The following is a 19559-nucleotide window of genomic DNA, read 5'->3' on the forward strand; positions in this document are numbered from 1 at the left end:
ACAGATCTGACCGAATAGCACACATATCCCTTTGTTACACCAAAGCTGCTCTGGAGGGATTTTTTTTTCCTGTTTCCAGCCGTAATATGTTTCCAATTATCCTGTTACCGCTCTTTGGAGCATAGGCCTTCTGACAAGGCATCCTCCCCACATCTACCAATCTGTCAGATCTGCCCCCCTTTCCTTCCCCCTCTTTGCTCTCCCCCCTCCACAAATGTTACAACACACGCATCCATGTGCAAATCTACCTACATCTCAGGGGCTCTTTTGCCACCTGTTTACAGGCTCGGCACTGTAAGCTCCTACGGCTTCATCTGGCAAGAGGGAGTTTGCTCTGGCACAGAGCTAAATATTATTAAGACTGTGTGTGTGTGTGTGCGTGCGCCTGTGTGTGTGTGTGATCCTGAGGGGGGGGGGAGTGGGACAGAGAGGAGGAGTTTGTACAGCCAAGCTGTTCCAAAGATCCAGGGAAGGGGAAAAGGGAAAAAAAGAAAAACCCCACAACAAGTTGTTGCTGAAAGAGAGAGGAAGCTGGAAACGAGGGGATCGTATGGGCTGGGCAGGAACGGCTGAGTGTTTGGGGACCGATTGCTGCCCAGCACCCCAGAGGAACAACAGCCACAGAGGCACCAGAAGAATGCAGCTGACCAAGGTGTGTTACCTAATGCCCCCTTTTCTTCTCTCCCCCCCTCTCTCTCCCTTTGATTTTTTCTGTCTGTACAGGCAAGCGTGGAATTACTGACTGCGTCATACAAGGAACCTTTTTGAGCCTCGGGTTGTTTGTTTGTGGCATGGGCTGGCAAAGGGGTGTGACCCTGTGTGTGTGTGTGTGTGTGGGGGGGGACAGAGTAGATCCAGCCAGTACTGGGGGTAGAATGCTGTGCCTCAGACATTGCGCCGATGAGAAGAGGGGCACGATCGTTTGTCAGCACCTCTGCTGTGACACCAAGGATGACTTACCTCGGTCCCTATACATTTCCTCTGCAGTTGCTGGACAGATGCCGGCTTCCAAAGCGGGGGTTGCGGGAGATCCGTGCTGCAACAGCTGCAGACAGGGGAACCGCCTTGTATCCGGTCAGACAGTTGGTCTGGCAAATCAGTACTGTCCACTTTGACTAGCAGCTGTTGTCCAGGAGTCGCAGGTTGAAGTCTTTCACATTACCTTTTACCTGGTCCTTTTCATTGGAGGTGCTGGGTACTGTGTGTGAGGTTTTTTTAGTGTGCAAATCAGGATTGAAATGCAGCTCCTGTCCTTGATAGGGAGTACTAGAAACTGCCTTGTACCAAATCAGATCATTGATAGGGAGTGCTGGAAACTGCCTTGTACCAAATCAGATCATTGATAGGGAGTACTAGAAACTGCCTTGTACCAAATCAGATCATTGATAGGGAGTGCTGGAAACTGCCTTGTACCAAATCAGATCATTGATAGGGAGTGCTGGAAACTGCCTTGTACCAAATCAGATCATTGATAGGGAGTACTAGAAACTGCCTTGTACCAAATCAGATCATTGATAGGGAGTGCTGGAAACTGCCTTGTACCAAATCAGATCATTGATAGGGAGTACTAGAAACTGCCTTGTACCAAATCAGATCATTGATAGGGAGTGCTGGAAACTGCCTTGTACCAAATCAGATCATTGATAGGGAGTACTAGAAACTGCCTTGTACCAAATCAGATCATTGATAGGGAGTGCTGGAAACTGCCTTGTACCAAATCAGATCATTGATAGGGAGTACTAGAAACTGCCTTGTACCAAATCAGATCATTGATAGGGAGTGCTGGAAACTGCCTTGTACCAAATCAGATCATTGATAGGGAGTGCTGGAAACTGCCTTGTACCAAATCAGATCATTGATAGGGAGTACTAGAAACTGCCTTGTACCAAATCAGATCATTGATAGGGAGTGCTGGAAACTGCCTTGTACCAAATCAGATCATTGATAGGGAGTGCTGGAAACTGCCTTGTATCACATCAGATCATTGATAGGGAGTACTGGAAACTGCCTTGTATCACATCAGATCATTGATAGGGAGTGCTGGAAACTGCCTTGTATCACATCAGATCATTGATAGGGAGTGCTGGAAACTGCCTTGTATCACATCAGATCATTGATAGGGAGTGCTGGAAACTGCCTTGTATCACATCAGATCATTGATAGGGAGTACTGGAAACTGCCTTGTATCACATCAGATCATTGATAGGGAGTGCTGGAAACTGCCTTGTATCACATCAGATCATTGATAGGGAGTGCTGGAAACTGCCTTGTATCACATCAGATCATTGATAGGGAGTACTGGAAACTGCCTTGTATCACATCAGATCATTGATAGGGAGTGCTGGAAACTGCCTTGTATCACATCAGATCATTGATAGGGAGTACTGGAAACTGCCTTGTATCACATCAGATCATTGATAGGGAGTGCTGGAAACTGCCTTGTATCACATCAGATCATTGATAGAGTGCTGGAAACTGCCTTGTATCACATCAGATCATTGATAGGAGTGCTGGAAACTGCCTTGTATCACATCAGATCATTGATAGGGGTACTGGAAACTGCCTTGTATCACATCAGATCATTGATAGGGAGTGCTGGAAACTGCCTTGTATCACATCAGATCATTGATCTGATGTGCTGGAAACTGCCTTGTATCACATCAGATCATTGATAGGGAGTACTGGAAACTGCCTTGTATCACATCAGATCATTGATAGGGAGTGCTGGAAACTGCCTTGTATCACATCAGATCATTGATAGGGAGTACTGGAAACTGCCTTGTATCACATCAGATCATTGATAGGGAGTACTGGAAACTGCCTTGTATCACATCAGATCATTGATAGGGAGTGCTGGAAACTGCCTTGTACCAAATCAGATCATTGATAGGGAGTGCTGGAAACTGCCTTGTATCACATCAGATCATTGGTCGTCTCAAGGGCAGTATTGTCTATTCTGACTGGCAGCAGCACTCCAGGGTCTCAGGAGGAGGTCTTTCACAGTTCCTATTTCTAGATCCTTTAGGCTGGAGATGCCAGGGATTGAACCTGGGACCTTCTGCATACAAAGCAGATGCTCTACCACTGAGCCACAACAAGTTGTTTGTATGAAACGGCTATAAACTGAGTCAAAGCCTTGGTCTGCACTGACTGGAACTCTCTTGAGGGTCTGAGGCAGAGGTCTTTCGTATCACCTACAACCTGGTCCTTTTTACTGGAAATGCCCGGGATTGAACCTGGGACCTTCTGCCTGCAAAGCAGGCACTCTATTACTGAGCCATAAGGCCTCCCTAATGGAAACTTTCAGCACCTTTTACTCTATGGTGCATGTTATGTGTTGTCAAGTTGCTTCCAACATATGGCCACTTTATGTATTAATTACCTCCAAAACATACTGTCCTTAAATAGTGATTCTCAAGTCTTGCAGGCTCTGGGTTGTGGCTTCTTTGATTGAGTTGATTCATGGGGGGTCGTACTCTTTTTCTAGTGACTTCAGCTTTTCCTAGCATGATTGTCTTTTCCGCTGACTATTGTTTTCTCATGACGGGTGGTTTGTTGATTAGGGTCGGTGGAAGAGAAGCAGAACAGTGTGTGAGCATTTTCAGGCATGTATTCTCTGTGTGTGTGTGTGTGTGTGTGTGTGTGTGTGTGTGTGTGTGTGTGTGTGTGTGATGTTTGACCTTTGAGCCAGTCACTCTCTCTCAGTCTGACCTACCTCACAGGGCTGTGGTGAGGAAAAATGGAGCAAGGGAGAGCTAGATATACCCTCCTTAGTTCCTTAGAGGAAGGGCAAGATATGAAAATATCAAACAGAAGCACAGAGAAGAGGTCGGAAACCTTAAAAAAATCTAGTGCACTTGAGTAAATGCTCACAAAATTTTTAAAAGCCATCTCCCTGAAAGGAAAATAAGGCACACAAAAAAGAACAGTGATTTTTGTATTGGTTTCATTTATATCCTACTTTTCTTTCTAATGGGGACCCAAAGACGCTTACACCATTCTCTTCTCCTTTTATCCTCACGAGAACCGTGTGAGGCTAGGCTAGGGTGACCATCCGTCACGCTTTTCGCGGGACACTCACACTTTTGCGTGATGTGTCCCCGTTCCGCCGGGCTTCAACAATGTCCCGGTTAGGGAATGTGCTCCTGCGGAGCACACTGCCTTTTGGCTTCGAAGGAGGGAGTGCGCCCAGAAGGCACTGCAGCAGCCGCAGTGCCTTCTGGGGCGCTTCCCTGTCTCCAGCCCGAGCGGCTTGTGGCACGCCACAAGACGCACTCCCGCTTTTTTTTGAATTCTGGTCACCTTAGGCTAGGCTGAGTGTGTCTCACTGGCCCAAAGTCACCTGGCAAGCTTTCATAGCAGAATAGGTCTCTGAGATCCTAGTCCAGTGATGGCGAACCTTTTTGAAACCGAGTGCCCAAATTCCAACCCAAAACCCACTTATTTATTGCAAAGTGCCAACATGGCAATTTAATTTGAATACTGGGGTTTTAGTCCTGCGTGCACCCACCGCTCTGCCCTGCGCTGCTCCAGTGCCTCCACCCCACCGGTTCGAGAAGGGGCCAGCCTGCTCTTGCCTCCAGCAAGTCCCGTGCGCACTGCTCTGCGCCTCTCTAGCATCTCCGCCTCCTCTGCCTCTGCCCCCCTTGGGCAGCAGCCATCTGGAGCACAGGCCCCAGGCCCACCAGCCGAGTCCTCCCTGCTCTCCGCGGGGCATTGTGCCCAGCGGCCCAAGCCAGCCTAGATGTGTGTGGGTGTGGGGGGTGATTTTCTGCCCCCCCCCGCATGATGAACCCTGTGCGTGCATGCCCACAGAGAGGGCTCTGAGTGCCACCTCTGGCACTCGTGCCATAGGTTCACCACCACTGTCCTAGTCATTAACAGCAACATCTGCCCCCAAAACAGGGACTAAATCCAGTAGACTGGAACACTTGGCATATATTAGAATTCCCCCTCCCCTAAAAATTATTGTACCGTGGTTTTCTCAGTACATCTGACAGGAGATAAGGGCTCTCTGGTTTTGACCATGAACTGCTGAGCTCCAAGATGGAGTGAGAGGAAACTGTGCCCAGGGCGCATGGGCACCCTGTGTCCCTGCTGTGGTGGCACCCGCCCCCTGCCCCCCGCCACAGAACGCCCCCACCACAGCCTGGCCATGCCTCCGCCACGCTTCCGCCCAGGGCATTGCACCCCCACACCCACCCTGTGGGCATTACATCACTGGCTGAGCTGCATCTGATTCTCTGCTTGTGAAGTAAGCCTTGATGGATGAGAGAGAGAACAGAAGAGGACTATTGTCAAAACAGTTCTGAAAGACTAAGGACCTCCTCTGCCCCATATTCTCAACTGGTATAAAACTGCTACAGAGCTGTCTGACAATTCTCAAACTAGTTGCTGGTTGGTTGTGACTCCGAACCACAGTAGAAGCAAATGCGACCATTATCTATATGCCTGCATCCCTGGTTCCCATTGACCATCTCTCGTTTCTGCTACCTGTTCCAGGTGCATCATTGTTGTAGTCATTTGAAACTGTTTTGTTAGACTGACTGGAATTGCCCTGTTTCTGGATTCAACCTTCCAGTTAAATATTCAAGAGGGGTGTGAAGAGCGGGAGAGCTGTCTTGGGATTCTGGTGTTGATGCAAATGTATGCATGTGGACCTAAAATGCCTGTCCCTATCCTACCTCCCTATCCTGTTCACATGTCAAACTTGACTGGGTATATTTCAGTTGCAGTTTATTATATAAGTGCAAGCCACTTAATTGTGCAGTGAAACAATGTCTTGAATGTTTTTCTTTTTTGGATGGAAAAAAAAACACACCAAGCAAACTGTTATGATAAATACACCCTGTTTCAGAGGCTGGCGCAAATCAGGAAATGGCACAATAAATAAACAGTGGACAGAAAAGAGTCTCTGGCAGTGCATAGTAATTGGAAGGCAGTGGTTCTGGCTGTAGCCGCTGAGGAATACATTTGCTTGTAGTAGGTTTACTAACAATATGCTAACATTGTGGTGTAGCAGTTTCAGACTGGAGCTGAGGAGTCCAAGGTTCAAATTCTCACAGCCACACAAAAGAAGAAGCTTGTGTCTTGATCACTCCATAAAATGGAAATGGTAGATTCATGCTGCCTCAGTTAGCCTCTGGGCAATGCAGAGAGGGAGTTTAACTCTTCAGAGCCTCCTCTCTGTTTTGTTTGAACCCACTGCCTCCCCCTGCTGTTAGTGTTGCAAAGAGGAAAAGTCATGTTCTTTTATAAACAGGATGGGTGAGTGTGGGCCAGTCCCTTTCAGTGTAATCGACCTCACAGGGGCCCCTTCCGCACATGCAGAATAATGCACTTTCAATCCACTTTCCATGCTCTTTGCAGCTGGATTTTACTGTGCAGAATAGAAAAATCCACTTTCAAACAATTGTGAAAGTAGGTTGAATGTGCATTATTCTGTATGTGCGGAAGGGGCCAGGGTTATTGTTAGGAACAGATGGAGGACGGAAGACACTGGTAGCCTACACTGAACTCCTTGGAGGAATGAAAAAACATTGCATGAAGCACAGGCTCAAGCCCTTAATGTGGAGTGGCTGAGCCATTGAGATTTGCTGGAAGAAAGGAGCAAGGTTGCAAATCTCCAGCTACAGAGACAACTCCAGGCTGGGGGGTAGAAATTGTGCAGGCAAAAGGCTTGAGATTCTGGAGATGCAACAAATAGATGCAGTATTGGTGTTTATGAAGAACATGGGCAGGTGAGATGAGGCAGGGCATTGAGCACTGAGCACAAGATCTGGGCATTTATACCCTGAGATTTGTCTTGGGGATCTCTGTTAATCTCTGACATTTATTGGAGGGGGAAATAATTTCATAAAGCTTGAAAGATGTTGTGATATTTACTTAGAGTCTGAGACACCTGCAGACAGCAAGCCCTCTAAGGTGTCACCAGAACTGTGTGTGGCTTTTTCTGCCATGCCTTGAGCATGCATGGAAATGCACGTGAATGAACACTGACACCACACCTACTGTGTGAGCTGCTGCTTGATGCATGAGCTTGCCAAGTCATAGGCAACCCCACATCAAGTGATTTCAAGCCTGTGGCTTGATCAGGGTTGTCCTTCTAGACTTCCCAGTCTGCACATGACCCGAGTGTGCTTCCCTGTTGACAGTGCAGGGGACTTTGGTGGATTCCCTTGTTTGCATATCCTCTTCCCTTGCATTCCCATCCACCATCTGGCTCCTCTGGAGTCTTCCTCAGCCGTCTTGCCCAGTGGCCCCCAAATAACTGAAGTAAGCCTAGATTCTCAGATCAAGGTATTCTTTTATTTCAGTACCATGTGGTCTGCTTCTCACTGAGTGTCCATTCCCTTCGGGTTTGATTCTCAGTTACACGCATATTTTGCCCTCTTCAGCAGTCACCCCATCCTTACATAAGAGAATCCTCATAGTTTCTGAAACGTGTTTGAGTGCGACTTTTCTCTCCCATGTGCTTTAATTTTCCTTTGGGTTTTGTTGCTCCTCCTCACCTTCTCCCACCCACACCACGGCAGGTCTACCCACTCTTCCAGCCACCGTTTCAAAAGGGCTTTCTTTTTTAAAGTTGTAACCATTAAGATCTGTTCCTGGAGTGATACACAAGTGAAATTGACATGAAAGTGACATGATCTAGCAAAGTAACACTAGCCCAGGGGTAGGGAACCTTTAACACTCAAAGAGCCATTTGGACCCGTTTTCCATGGAAAAAGAAAACACTTGGAGCCGCAAATAATTTTTGACATTTAAAATGAAGATAACACTGTATATATTGGGTTTTTTTACCTTTTACTCCGCTCATTCTGAGAAGCGCATGGATGCGTCAGCAGGGCGGGCAAGGATGGGGCCAGCGGCTCGGCCTCGCCAGCCACTGGGAAAGCGCCCGCCCTCTCCAATGGGGCAGGCGAGAGGGGAAGCCCGTGGCACGGCCCATCCGGCTGCGGGCAGTTGGTGCACCCACCCTGCAGCCTGCAGGGCGGGCAAGGATGGGGCCAGCAGCTCGGCTCGTGGAGCTGCAGTGCAAGGGCAGAAGAGCCGCATGCGGCTCTCGAGCCGCAGGTTCCCTACCCCTGCACTAGCCCAAAGACGCCCCCCCCCCAAAAGGCAGCAAGTGGTGGTTGCACAAAAAGAACAAGGAAGAGGCAGGTGGGCAAAATGATGTCTCTGCTTTGCTAGGGACACTTCACAGGAGGAGAATTTCTGTCCAAACAAAAAAAAAAAGCCACAGCAGAAAAGCCACTGCAAAGTATACAGCCATTGGGTAAATAGCGCATGGACCTAGAGACTGTTGTATCTCTTCCTGAATGGTGTGGATTTCACCCCTTCCTTTCTCTTTCTATAGAAACTCCTTTCCTTTTTTCCCCCTTTTTCCTTGCTGGCTCTGCCCAATTCAAAAGGCGTTCTTTGCATTTTTTGAGGTTAAAACCTGATTCGCAGGGATTTTTGTTTTGTTTTGTTTTTTGGCCAGAGTGAGAGCAGTAAGTCGGGCGTGAGCAAAATTCTGTAGGCTTGAGGCAGGGGGGAGAAAGAAAAAAACCCCACAGATGCCTACTCTGTAGGAATGAGGCATCTCTGGAAAGGCTGACTGGCAGAGAAAGGGAGGTTTTTGAGCAGACTTTGGGGAAATTAGACTCTATAATGCCTGAAAGTCAGTAATATTATAAAAGCCAGCAAGCAGCACGTAAAACGTGGGCCTAAAAAGAATTCTGAAAAGGGTCAGCAGCCTCAAAACAGAGATTCTGTTAGGCTTCAAGGGTTTGAATCAAGCCCTTAGTTCCTGCTGATGGTGCCTCCTCTCTCCAATGTTGCTGGTCAGAAAAGGGAACTACAGACAGGGACACTATGACCCCCCCCCCCCCAGAATCCTCCTGGACCAAGGAGTCAGGTGACACCAGAGAGCCAATCTGTTCCTGCTGTTTGCGATTCTATTCTATTTTGCATTTATTATCCACCCTATACCATAATCCCAGGATGGGTTACAATAAAACATGCAACATTAAAATCATGATAGTAAAAACACAATAAAACCCCATTCTAAAAATCCCATATTAACAAACACAATAAAACTCCATTCTAAAAACCCAGACACAATCTTAAATCTGCCACACCCATACCCCAAAAAAGGAGGGATCTACTGACATCCCAGGGTGTCCTCCCAGCGGGGCTGGGGGTCAGCCAAATTCCCAGGTGAAGAGGACAGTCTTCGCCAGGCACTGACATTCCAAGAGAGTAGGCACCCGGTGAACCTCTGGAGAGAGTGCATTCCACAGTGTAGGGTCATTGTGAAGAATGCCCTCTGGGCTGCCCCTGACCGCCCGACAAGGGAGAGCCAGGAGGACCTCCCCCTCTGATCTCAGTGCCCAGGCAGGAATATAGGGATGGTTGCGCAGCAGTGGTGTAGGAGGTTAAGAGCTCGTGTATCTAATCTGGAGGAACCGGGTTTGATTCCCAGCTCTGCCGCCTGAGCTGTGGAGGCATATCTGGGGAATTCAGATTAGCCTGGGCACTCCCACACACGCCAGCTGGGTGACCTTGGGCTAGTCACAGCTTCTCGGAGCTCTCTCAGCCCCACCCACCTCACAGGGTGTTTGTTGTGAGGGGGGAAGGGCAAGGAGCTTGTAAGCCCCTTTGAGTCTCCTGCAGGAGAGAAAGGGGGGATATAAATCCAAACTCTTCTTCTTCTTCTTCTTCAGGTACCAAGGACCAAAGTTGTATAGGGCTTTATAGGTTAGCACCAGTACTTTGAATTGAGCCCAGTAGAGCATTGGAAGCCAGTGCAGGCTCCTCAGAATAAGGGTGATGTGATCCCGGTGTAAAGCACTGGTCAGCAGATGAGCTGATGTGTTAGGCACCAGCTCAAGCTTCCAGACTGTCCTCAAAGGCAGCCCCACGTATAGAGCATTACAATCATCCAGTCTGGCAGTTGCCGAAGCATGGATAACTGCGGCCAAGTCATCCCGTTCAGAAAAAAGTGGAGCTGGTGCACCAGCCGATGATGTTGATTGGTCCTTCTGTCCCTGTGCTTCTTTATGCGGATGATGCGGTTTTGCTCTCCTCCTCGCAAGGTGGACTCAAATGGCTCTTGCATTGCTGTGCTGAATATTGTCTGGCAAACAGGCTAGAACTTAACTATGAGAAATCTAAAGTTCTTGTATTTGCCAAATCGTGGAGATGCTATAACTGGAAAATTAATGGCCATAGGCTTGAGCAGGTCAGGCAATTTAAATATCTAGGCATCTTATTTAACTATAATGCATCTTGGCGCCCACATTGCAATTCAGCATCAGCTATAGCCAACTTAAATGTGTCAGCCATTGTCCCCTTTTTTTGTTGTAGAGGAAACCAATACACCCCAGCAGTGCTGAAAGTCTTCAATGCAAAGATAGGTTCCCAATTGTTATTGGGTGCCTCATTATGGATTAGTGCTGTTACTTATTCTTTGAACAGCACCCAATCAAAAACTTTGCACAGAATTACGGGGATGCTGAATTGTGTCTCAGAACTGACTCTAGCATCGCCCTTACGATTCTTGGAAGTGCTTGAGGAATTCAATTCCCCTTCCCATTTTGCATCTCAAATGATTTCCTCAATCTCTTCCTTTAAAAAAAAATTGCTTTGTTGCTGTGCCAACCATCCCGTGTCAGAATTCCAAATGTGCCAATAGGATCAAAAAGTTTGGCTATATATAAGTTTCCCTAATGGGACAAATAGTGACTTCCAGAGGCTGTTTTTGCTTGGCCAAATGGTGCCAGAGAAAAAGAGTTCAGTCCGCTTTCCCTGCTAACTGCTGCCCCAATCCAAATTGGCTCCCCCTGCTTGCAGAACATGGAAATGACTTGGGAACAGTGAACTGGACTGACCATTGGATTGCTAGGACTAACCCAGACTCAGGTGAGTTGTAGTCTGCTTTACCAGCAAATTTACCTGGACAGACCTGCATATCAATCCGAACCATAGTTACATATAGGGGTGCCAGGGGCGAACCTAGGCAAACTGGAGACCGGGGACAAAACCTGAGTGGGTGGTGCGAGTTGAGAAGTTCTGAGAGAACTCAGCCAGCAGGCTTCATGGGCAGGAGTAGGGAACCAAAATAAGCCTTTTGGGAGCCCATAAAATTGAACCCCCAGAAGCAAAGGTCTCCAAACCTGGATGCTATTACCAGGAGGGCTTCCTGGAGCCACCTTGAAAGTCTGGTGTCTCTATCTTCAAAAATGTGCCGCCTGCCTACACACTCAGAAATTCCCCATTGGCTACAATGGAGCAAAGTCACTGCAAAACAAAGAATCTTGGGCAAATTTCTTGGGGTGCCTGTAAGGGGTGTATTTTTAAAGCTAGTGACACCAAAATTTCAGGGTATCATCTGGTAACTATTCTTATGATGTCACCCAGGTTTGGTGAAGTTAGGTTCAGGGGGACCAAAGTTATGGTCCCTCAAATGGGTAGCCCCCATCTCCTGTTAGCTCCCATTGAAAACAATGGGGATGGGGCACCCCTTTGGGGGTCCATAACTTTGCTCCCCCTGATCCAAACATCACCAAACTCGGGTGGTATCATCAGGGCAGTCTCTTGATGATGCCCTGAAATTATGGTTCCGCTAGCCTTAAAAATGCGCCCCCTGCTGGCCAAAACGTAAAAACATTTTTAAAAAATTAAAAACACACAAACGACCCTGAAATGGTGGCGCCCTCCCACGTGACCAAATGGGGGGCGCCCGGGGACATAGGGTACCCCCTGTCCCTAGGCAGGTATGCCACTGAGGGGTGCCAACCTTCAGGTGGGGCCTGGAGATGTGGAATTACCACTGATCTCCAGATGACAGAGATCAGTTTCCCTGGAACAAATGGCTGATTTCGAGGGTGAACTCCGTAGCATTATAACCCAATAAGGACCCTCCCCAAACTCTGCTCTTCCCAGGGTAAACCCCCAAATCTCCAGGAATTGCCCAACCCAGAATAACAACTCTAGTTGCAATACAATACAATGCATCCTTTAAAGACAATCAGTTAGGGGTCTGCAACCTGCGGCTCTCCAGATGTTCATGGACTACAAATCCTATCAGCCCCTGCCAGCATGGCCAATTGGCCATGCTGGCAGGGGCTAATGGGATTTGTAGTCCATGAACATCTGGAGAGCCACAGGTTGCATGCCCCTGGAAACTTTAGACGGATGCAACTGTTTAGGACTGTGTTGCTAGACCACTTAACCATTAGCAACCATTAGGAGTAAAATTAGAAAATTCATGGACCAGATGAGGAATAAAAACCTTTAAAATGTTTTCCCCAAGAATGCAAGGTTTTCCGCATTAGATTGATGGCTTCCCCATCTGTAAAATTTAGGATTTGTAAACCACAGGCAGCCACCATCCCCCGTGTTTTTATTGGCTGGGTATTTTTTTAACGGTTTGCTAATTGCCGTAATTTTTAGATTTTTATCCTGTTTTGTTTTGTGAGTCAGCCCAAGCAGGTCTCCTTTGAGTTTCTTTTATTCAAACGTTTATGCCCAGCTTTCAAAATAAAACGACACATTCCAAATCCCTCCCCCCACCTCAAGATGCGGTATATGAATTTCCCAAATAAACAAACATTTGCTGCATGATGGGTGAGCTGAGAACTTGACAGAACGAATCTGTTTTGGGGATGGTTCGTGTTGTGCCATAACATTTAGTTCTGTCCTCAAGTTGAGCAGTGAAGAACTTGGAAAAGCCAACAGCCAAGGCTGGGAAGCAGATTAGGTGCTTGTTTTCGTTCCAAACTGTATGTTTTTTTTTAATAAGTTGGACATGTGATTTATTTTAGGCCTTGGCCTCTGATTTATAATGTTTGTGAGGAACACATTCTGTCTTGTAAGGGACTAATGGGGAGTGAAGCCCTCCGAGTGCCAGTTTTGTTTCCAATGGAACCTTTCTGGGCTTGGCCTCATTTTTCCAGTCTCCTTCACCAGCAATGGAAAAGGAGAAGCTGAAGGCAGAATTCCAGAGGCCTTGTTTGTTCTTGGGATTCAGTCATGACGAGCAGTCAGAAACCTTCCCAGCCGTCCTGCCACAATAAGAACGGCAATCTGTATGGCTTGGCCCAGAGCCCGTGATTGGAAGCGAGTGAACCGGACTGCGGCTTGTCCTTCCCTGCTGTGAGGCACCGCTGTCAGCCAAACAGGAAGTCATGCAAGACTTCATTTCTAAAATGGAAGTCATCAGGGCACCCATAGGCTTGCTTGAAGGCATCACCTGTGGTGGCTGAGGACCCAGAGAAGATGCTGAAGATGCATAGGTTGGAATCTGCTTTGGAATGTGGGTATGGGGTGGGGGGAGGTGGGGAGAGCGGTTTCATTCATCCAATCAGTCAGTGCTTAATTTATCTAGCCTTTTCTCTGTCCTTTATCCCCAGCTGCCCCGTGAGAGAACCAAATTGCTGAAAATCCTAGCAACCCTAATCAAAATAGATCATGGTCATGACTGGGAAATCATTGGTCTAATCTTGACTATTTATTTATTTATTTATTTATTTATTTATTTATTTATTTATTTATTTATTTATTTATTTATTTATTTATTTATTTATTTATTTATTTATTTATAATTGGTTTTATATACCGCCCCTCCCCCGAAGGGCTCTGGGCGGTGAACAACACAATAAAACAATAGTTACAATAAAACCCCATTAAAACAGCAATCAATAATGTTATATTGGCATCCAATCGTAAAAACAGAACTTCATAGATCCACCCTGGAAAATAAAACAGAGAAGTGGAGAACCCAGAATGTAAGGAAAAGGAGGGGGAAAGGGGAGGGGGCATCAGCGGCCGGCCCCTCCAAACGCCCGGTGGAACAATTCGGTCTTACAGGCCCTGCGGAACTCTCCAAGATCCCGCAGGGCCCGGATAGTTGGTGGTAGCGTGTTCCACCAGGCAGGGGCCAGGGCTGTAAAAGCCCTGGCCCGGGTAGAGGCCAGCCGCATCATCGAGGGGCCAGGGACCACCAGTAAATTGGCCTCTAACAAACGTAGAGGCCGTGTAGGGACATATGGGGTAAGACGGTCCCGAAGGTACGAAGGTCCCAGACTACCAGAAAAACAACAACTCCTGAATAGGGCTTTTGGCCCACGTAGGTCAATGTTATTTCATTTTGACCACGCAGATCCCATGATCCCCTGCATAGCCTTTTAGGTAGGGTTGCCAACCTCTAGGTAGCACCTAGAGATTTCCCCCTCCTGCAATTGATCTCCAGACAACCAAGACCAGTTCCCCTGAAGAAAATGGCTGTTTTGGAATGTGACCTCCGTGGCATTCTACCCTGCTAAGGCCCCTCCCCTCTCCAAGTCCCGCCCTTCCCAGACTCCACCCCCAAAACTCCAGGTATTTCCCATCCCAAAGTTGGCAACCCTACTTTTTGTGTGTACAAAGGTGACTCTCTCTCTCTTTCCTTTTTCACCCGTTCAAAAACCAGTTGGATGGAATCTGTTGTATTCTTGAGTGATCAGTGCAAAAGTCCATGAAGCGCTGTGTGTTGTTCAGGTAGTATTTGTGCTGTTGCTTGAGCAAGTAGACCTGCTCAGCTAATTTCCCTTTCTGTTCATGTATCACTGAATCCATCCCCAGGCATGGATCTCAAGGCCCAGGCAGGTTGATACAGGTGGGGACGGTTCTTCAGATGTTTGTTGCTCTGCCTCTAAGCTCTTCAGAAGATGGGTGGGATAAAAATGTGAAGCTACATTAGGTCACTTCTGAAGAGACCTTTAATGGAGACTTCATTCATTACGCTAAGTTCTCATAATCACACAAATTCTCCATAATGCTTTGACTGTCTTCCCGGAAAGGACAATTGAGGTTAACAAAGCAAAGCAAAGAAAACCACGTAAACGAAGTGAAAAATAAACCAGGTGATTCATGGGTATGTATTTACAAAGGTCTGTTTCCTCCTCTAATCAAGCAATTCAAGTTACTGCAATTGACTTCCCGATATCATCAGGGGTATTTTCCCCCTTTCACGCCAGACAAAACAAATTCCTTTTCAGGCACCATCGGGTACTATTCAAGGTCACCAGAACAAAAGACAAACTTTGACACAAAGCTTTTGTCCGGGTTTCAGGTACACACTTGTTCAAGGTCGACATTCGATCTTGTATCAAGCTCCTTCCTCATGCCTCAGAAACATGTCTTGATTTAAACACTTGCTCTCTATATTCATCTAGATATCCCAAACAGCCAGCAATTTCTACCATCTCTCTTCATATAAGGAATATTTCAAAAACCCAAGTCCTAAATAAATACATTTGTTTCCTCATACAGGTGGAATTCCTTCCTGTCAGCTTGTGGAAATATTCTTGGCCCACCCTTCAAAAGGATAATAATATGGGGGGGGGGGGTGTTCAATTCTGTGCCAATTATTTCAAGGGTCTTTCCCCCACCAAATATTTTGCCAATGCCAATTTTGCCCAAGGGTTTTGTTCTAACTAGTGTCAAATCCAACATGAGATGGATTGACTCAATCATGGAAACCACAGTCCTCAGTTTACAAGACTTGAGCCAAGCTGTTCATGATAGGACATTTTGGGGGTCATTAATCCATAGGGTCCCCATAGGTTGGAAGCGATTTGATGGTCCTTAACAACACAGTGGCCATTAATCCACTTGTGGTTTCCTTTGCATTGAGCATACATTCCCTTTGGGTTTGGTTCTTGGTTACATACACATTTTCCCTTCTCCCAAACTCACCGTGCCTCAGATCAGAGAATCTTCATGGTTTTGGAAACCTCAGTAAGCACAACTTTTCCTCTCCCTTCACAGGGAAAGTGAAAGGAGATTGCATGCGTTTGGCTGGTGTCGGGTTTTTCCTCACTCTTCCCACCTTCCCCTTCCCAACCAATCGTAATTTTTTTTTACATTTTACATTTTAATGCTGCTGGTCTATTGTTGAATTAATAGATCAGTAAAATCTACAGGAAAGTTATATGGTCTAGCAGAATAACACTAGATCCAAGACAGCGCGCGCACGCACGCACACACACACACACACGTACATACTAAGGCAGTGGAGAGCAATCTCCCCAGCTGGAGGTTGCGCACAGAGAACAGGTTTGTAGAATGGTGGATCAGCTTGGTTGAGGACGCTTCGCAGCAGAAAAGTCTAATTTAAACCCAAAAAAAGTGGGAAAAAACCCTCTGCAAAGCTGACAGCTGCCGGGTAAGCACTGCATATATAAAGGATCAGGGTTAAATCTCAGGCATTATAGTTGAATTGCTTAGTTATTTAGAAAACATCAACATTGTCCCTCCAGAGAACCAGCTCACGTCAGCCTTCCCCACTCCTCCACGTGAGTGAACTCTTATCCGGTGAACCAGATTTGTTTTCCCCTGCTACGTTCCTGCTGGGTGACCTTGTGGTAGTCACAGTTCTCTCAGAACTCTCTCAGCCCCACCTAGCTCACAAGGTGTCTGTTGTGAGGAGGAGAAGGGAAAAGAGTTTGTAAGCTGCCTTCAGTCTCCTTACGGGAGAGAAAGGTGGGGTATACATACAAACCTGTCTTCATTTTATTGTCGAAGGCTTTCATGGCTGGAATACTCTGATGTTGGGAAAGCATTTCTGATGCTACATTGTGGAGTATATATTTCTGTTGGAGTGTCCAGGGTGGAGTGTCCACACTCCAACAGATATATATACTCCACCCTAGACACTCCAACAGAAATATATACTCCACTTGCTTTCCCAACATCAGATCCTCTGAAGATGCCAGCCACAGATGCAGGCGAAACATCAGGAGAGAATGCTGCTAGAACATGGTCATATAGCCCGGAAACCATACAGCACCCAAACTTTCTTCATTTTCATTTGGGAAGTGGCAAACGGCCGTCTGAAATTCCCCCATCAGAAGTGGCTTTCCTCACTGGGGTGTCCATGTATATATTTGCATGCCCAGCATACCAGGTTCAATTCATCTGCAGTTAGAAGGTACCAGATAGTAGGCTATGTGAAAGAGCTCCACCTGAGACCCTGGAGAGTTGCTGTCAGTCAGAGCAGATAATACTGATCCTGATGGACCAATGGTCTTGCTCAGTATAAGGCAGATTCATGAGTATTTTCATGTGTGTGCAGTTTTGGGCCAGAGGCCAACCATCCACTGGCTTTGGATACATAACAGAAAGAGAAATCCTCTTCACGTTCCTAAATTTTGATTCCAAGAAGGGAGAGCCGGGTTTTGCAGGCCCAGCGTGGTTTCTAAGGTCACTCAGAGTTCTGTGATTCTTAACTTCATCCGTAAATCCTGGTGGGGATTTTAAGCTAACAGTTAAAGTGAGTGACTGATTGCAGTTTTGGTCTTAAGCTTTCAAAATGGGGGTGGGGGGTGGAATTGTAACTCAAGAGGAAGGCCTCACTCTTTCCTATCCCTGTGACAGAAGGCCATGGTTATCAATCTACCGTAAGCCAAACGTGCAACAATCTTGGGGTTGGGAAAGAAAGACGGGGCTCCAACTTGCAGGGGTCTGCAACCTGCAGTTCTCCAGATGTTCATGGACTACAAATCCCATCAGCCCCTGCCAGCATGGCCATGCTGGCAGGGGCTGATGGGACTTGTAGTCCATGAACATCTGGAGAACTGCAGGTTGCAGACCCCTGAACTATTGTATTGCTGATGCCTGCAGAACTTTCTGACATTCCCCTTCCGGCAGCCCTCTCACCTGATCCTGGGAAAGGTAATTCCCATGCTTGCAGAACCTGAATGTAGCATGCTAGTCAAAAGGCTGCAACTGGGTACAAGAAGGGGAACAAAATTATTCCTCTTGCCTCTTCCATCGGCAGACTTCTTGGGTGAGGAGCACTCTGGAATGACCTGTGATCGTCACACCCGTAAACAAGAATGATTAGATTTAAAACAACAGGAAAAAAAACACCCCTGAAATTTAAGAACATAAGAACAAGCCAGCTGGATCAGACCAGAGTCCATCTAGTCCAGCTCTCTGCTACTCGCAGTGGCCCACCACTGTCTAAACATATTTAACCTCCTAGCACAAGGCTAACTCGGACCCCGAAATAATAACTAGATGGCGCACAGCTTCTAAAATCACTGTGTTCGCTGGGCTTTCCCTGAATTCCCTTCCTGCTTAAAACGAATCTTTCTGTAAATGCAGCTACTGCCACTGAAGGGTTAACTTGGGTGAATGGAAAATTAATGAGTGTTGCTTCTCTTAGCATTGCGATTTGGATGGGGGAGGGGAGGTGGACATTCTGGCAGCTTCTGGTGTCTAGAAGTCTCCAGCCCGTTGTGATTCAAGGACCCCCCAAGTTGAAAAAGGCTCCTGGGGGGTTTGTTGTGGTCACTCGTTTCTTTCCCAGACATTTTGATGGGGAAGGAGAAGCTAGGAATGAAAGGGAGAGGGGGGTCAGCCAGAGACTGCTCTTTACTGCTGATTAGGAGACCGACTCACTGGTTTTACTCAGCCATCACTGCAATAATGAACTGGGAGTCTCCCAGCCAAGGCTTACGCCGGGATCAGTTTGCAGAAATCATCTGATCCAATGCCCACAACATCATGTTTGAGCTTTGCAGTTGGATTCAGATGGCCTGGTGGGTACAGAGCAACAGTGTGCCTTCCGATGTTGAGGACTGCCAACTTCCAAAGTTTGGCCACTGAAGTGTTTCTGAGCACCCGCTCCCCAGCATGAAGTCGTTTACTTCCTTAATGTATACCCCACCTTTCTCCCCAATGTGGCTCACAGAATTCTCCCCTCCTTTATTTAGTCCTCACAACCCTGAGCGCATGTGATTGGCCCAAGGTCACCTAGCCAAGATATCATGGCTGACTGGGGATTTGAACCTGTTTCTCTCAGATCCTATAACAGTGACGGCGAACCTTTTTGAGACCGAGTGCCCAAACTACAACCCAAAACCCACTTATTTATCGCAAACGCTGCAATTTAACCTGAATTACTAGAGTAAGTTTTCGATTTTAGGAAAAAATGGTTGAGAAACTCTGAAGTGCTGCATGTTACTACTACGGAAGTAACATTTGTTGGTACAGGTTGTTGGCTTTGCTTTGAAGCAACCATGGAACTCTTCGAACGGGTGAAGCACGACCCGAGGAGGGTTTACTCAGAAGCAAGCCCCATTGCCAGCAACCGAGCTTACTCCCAGGTAAAGGATCATGCTTTAGTTCTTTGCATGAAAATCAGTGGGGTTTAACAGCTTTAACAGGGTTACCTACACTGCTTCCCCAAAACTAGGTCTTAGCTTTAATGCTAATAATGCGCAGCCCAGCTCTCGCTCCAGGCCCTCGGCCCCTTAGATGTGTGTGTGGGGGGGAGTGATTTTCCACCCCCCACATAATGAACTCTGCGTGCCCACAGAGAAGGCTCTGAGTGCCACCTCTGGCACCCGTGCCATAGGTTCGCCATCACTGTCCTATAACCACTACCCAATGCTGGCTCTCCAATTTAATTTAAAATTTCTACCTCATATTTGCTCATCCTGAAAAAAAAAACCCTTCTCAAAACTGTCTTCAAGGTTTTCTCAGTGCTAAGGGTAAAAATCCAATCTGAGGATGGATGCCAA

The 19559-nt window shown here is 47.0% G+C and overlaps 1 protein-coding gene and 1 non-coding gene across 2 annotated transcripts in view; one reads left to right on the forward strand and one right to left on the reverse strand.

Annotated features, from left to right (window-relative positions):
* Window positions 1-284: 284 nt before the first annotated feature.
* LOC125430061 (tensin-2-like) overlaps window positions 285-19559 on the forward strand; it is a 130066-nt gene continuing 110791 nt past the window's right edge. Inside the window, exon 1 of the mRNA XM_048491749.1 lies at window positions 285-652. Coding sequence (XP_048347706.1) covers window positions 551-652 — 102 coding nt within the window. The 5' untranslated portion in view covers window positions 285-550. The remainder of the gene's footprint in view (window positions 653-19559) is intronic.
* On the reverse strand, window positions 3028-3096 carry TRNAT-UGU. Its single transcript has one exon. It is a non-coding gene; the product is annotated as a tRNA-Thr (tRNA).

The sequence above is a fragment of the Sphaerodactylus townsendi genome, linkage group LG03, assembly GCF_021028975.2.
Source record: "Sphaerodactylus townsendi isolate TG3544 linkage group LG03, MPM_Stown_v2.3, whole genome shotgun sequence".
In the NCBI taxonomy this organism is placed as follows: domain Eukaryota; kingdom Metazoa; phylum Chordata; class Lepidosauria; order Squamata; family Sphaerodactylidae; genus Sphaerodactylus; species Sphaerodactylus townsendi.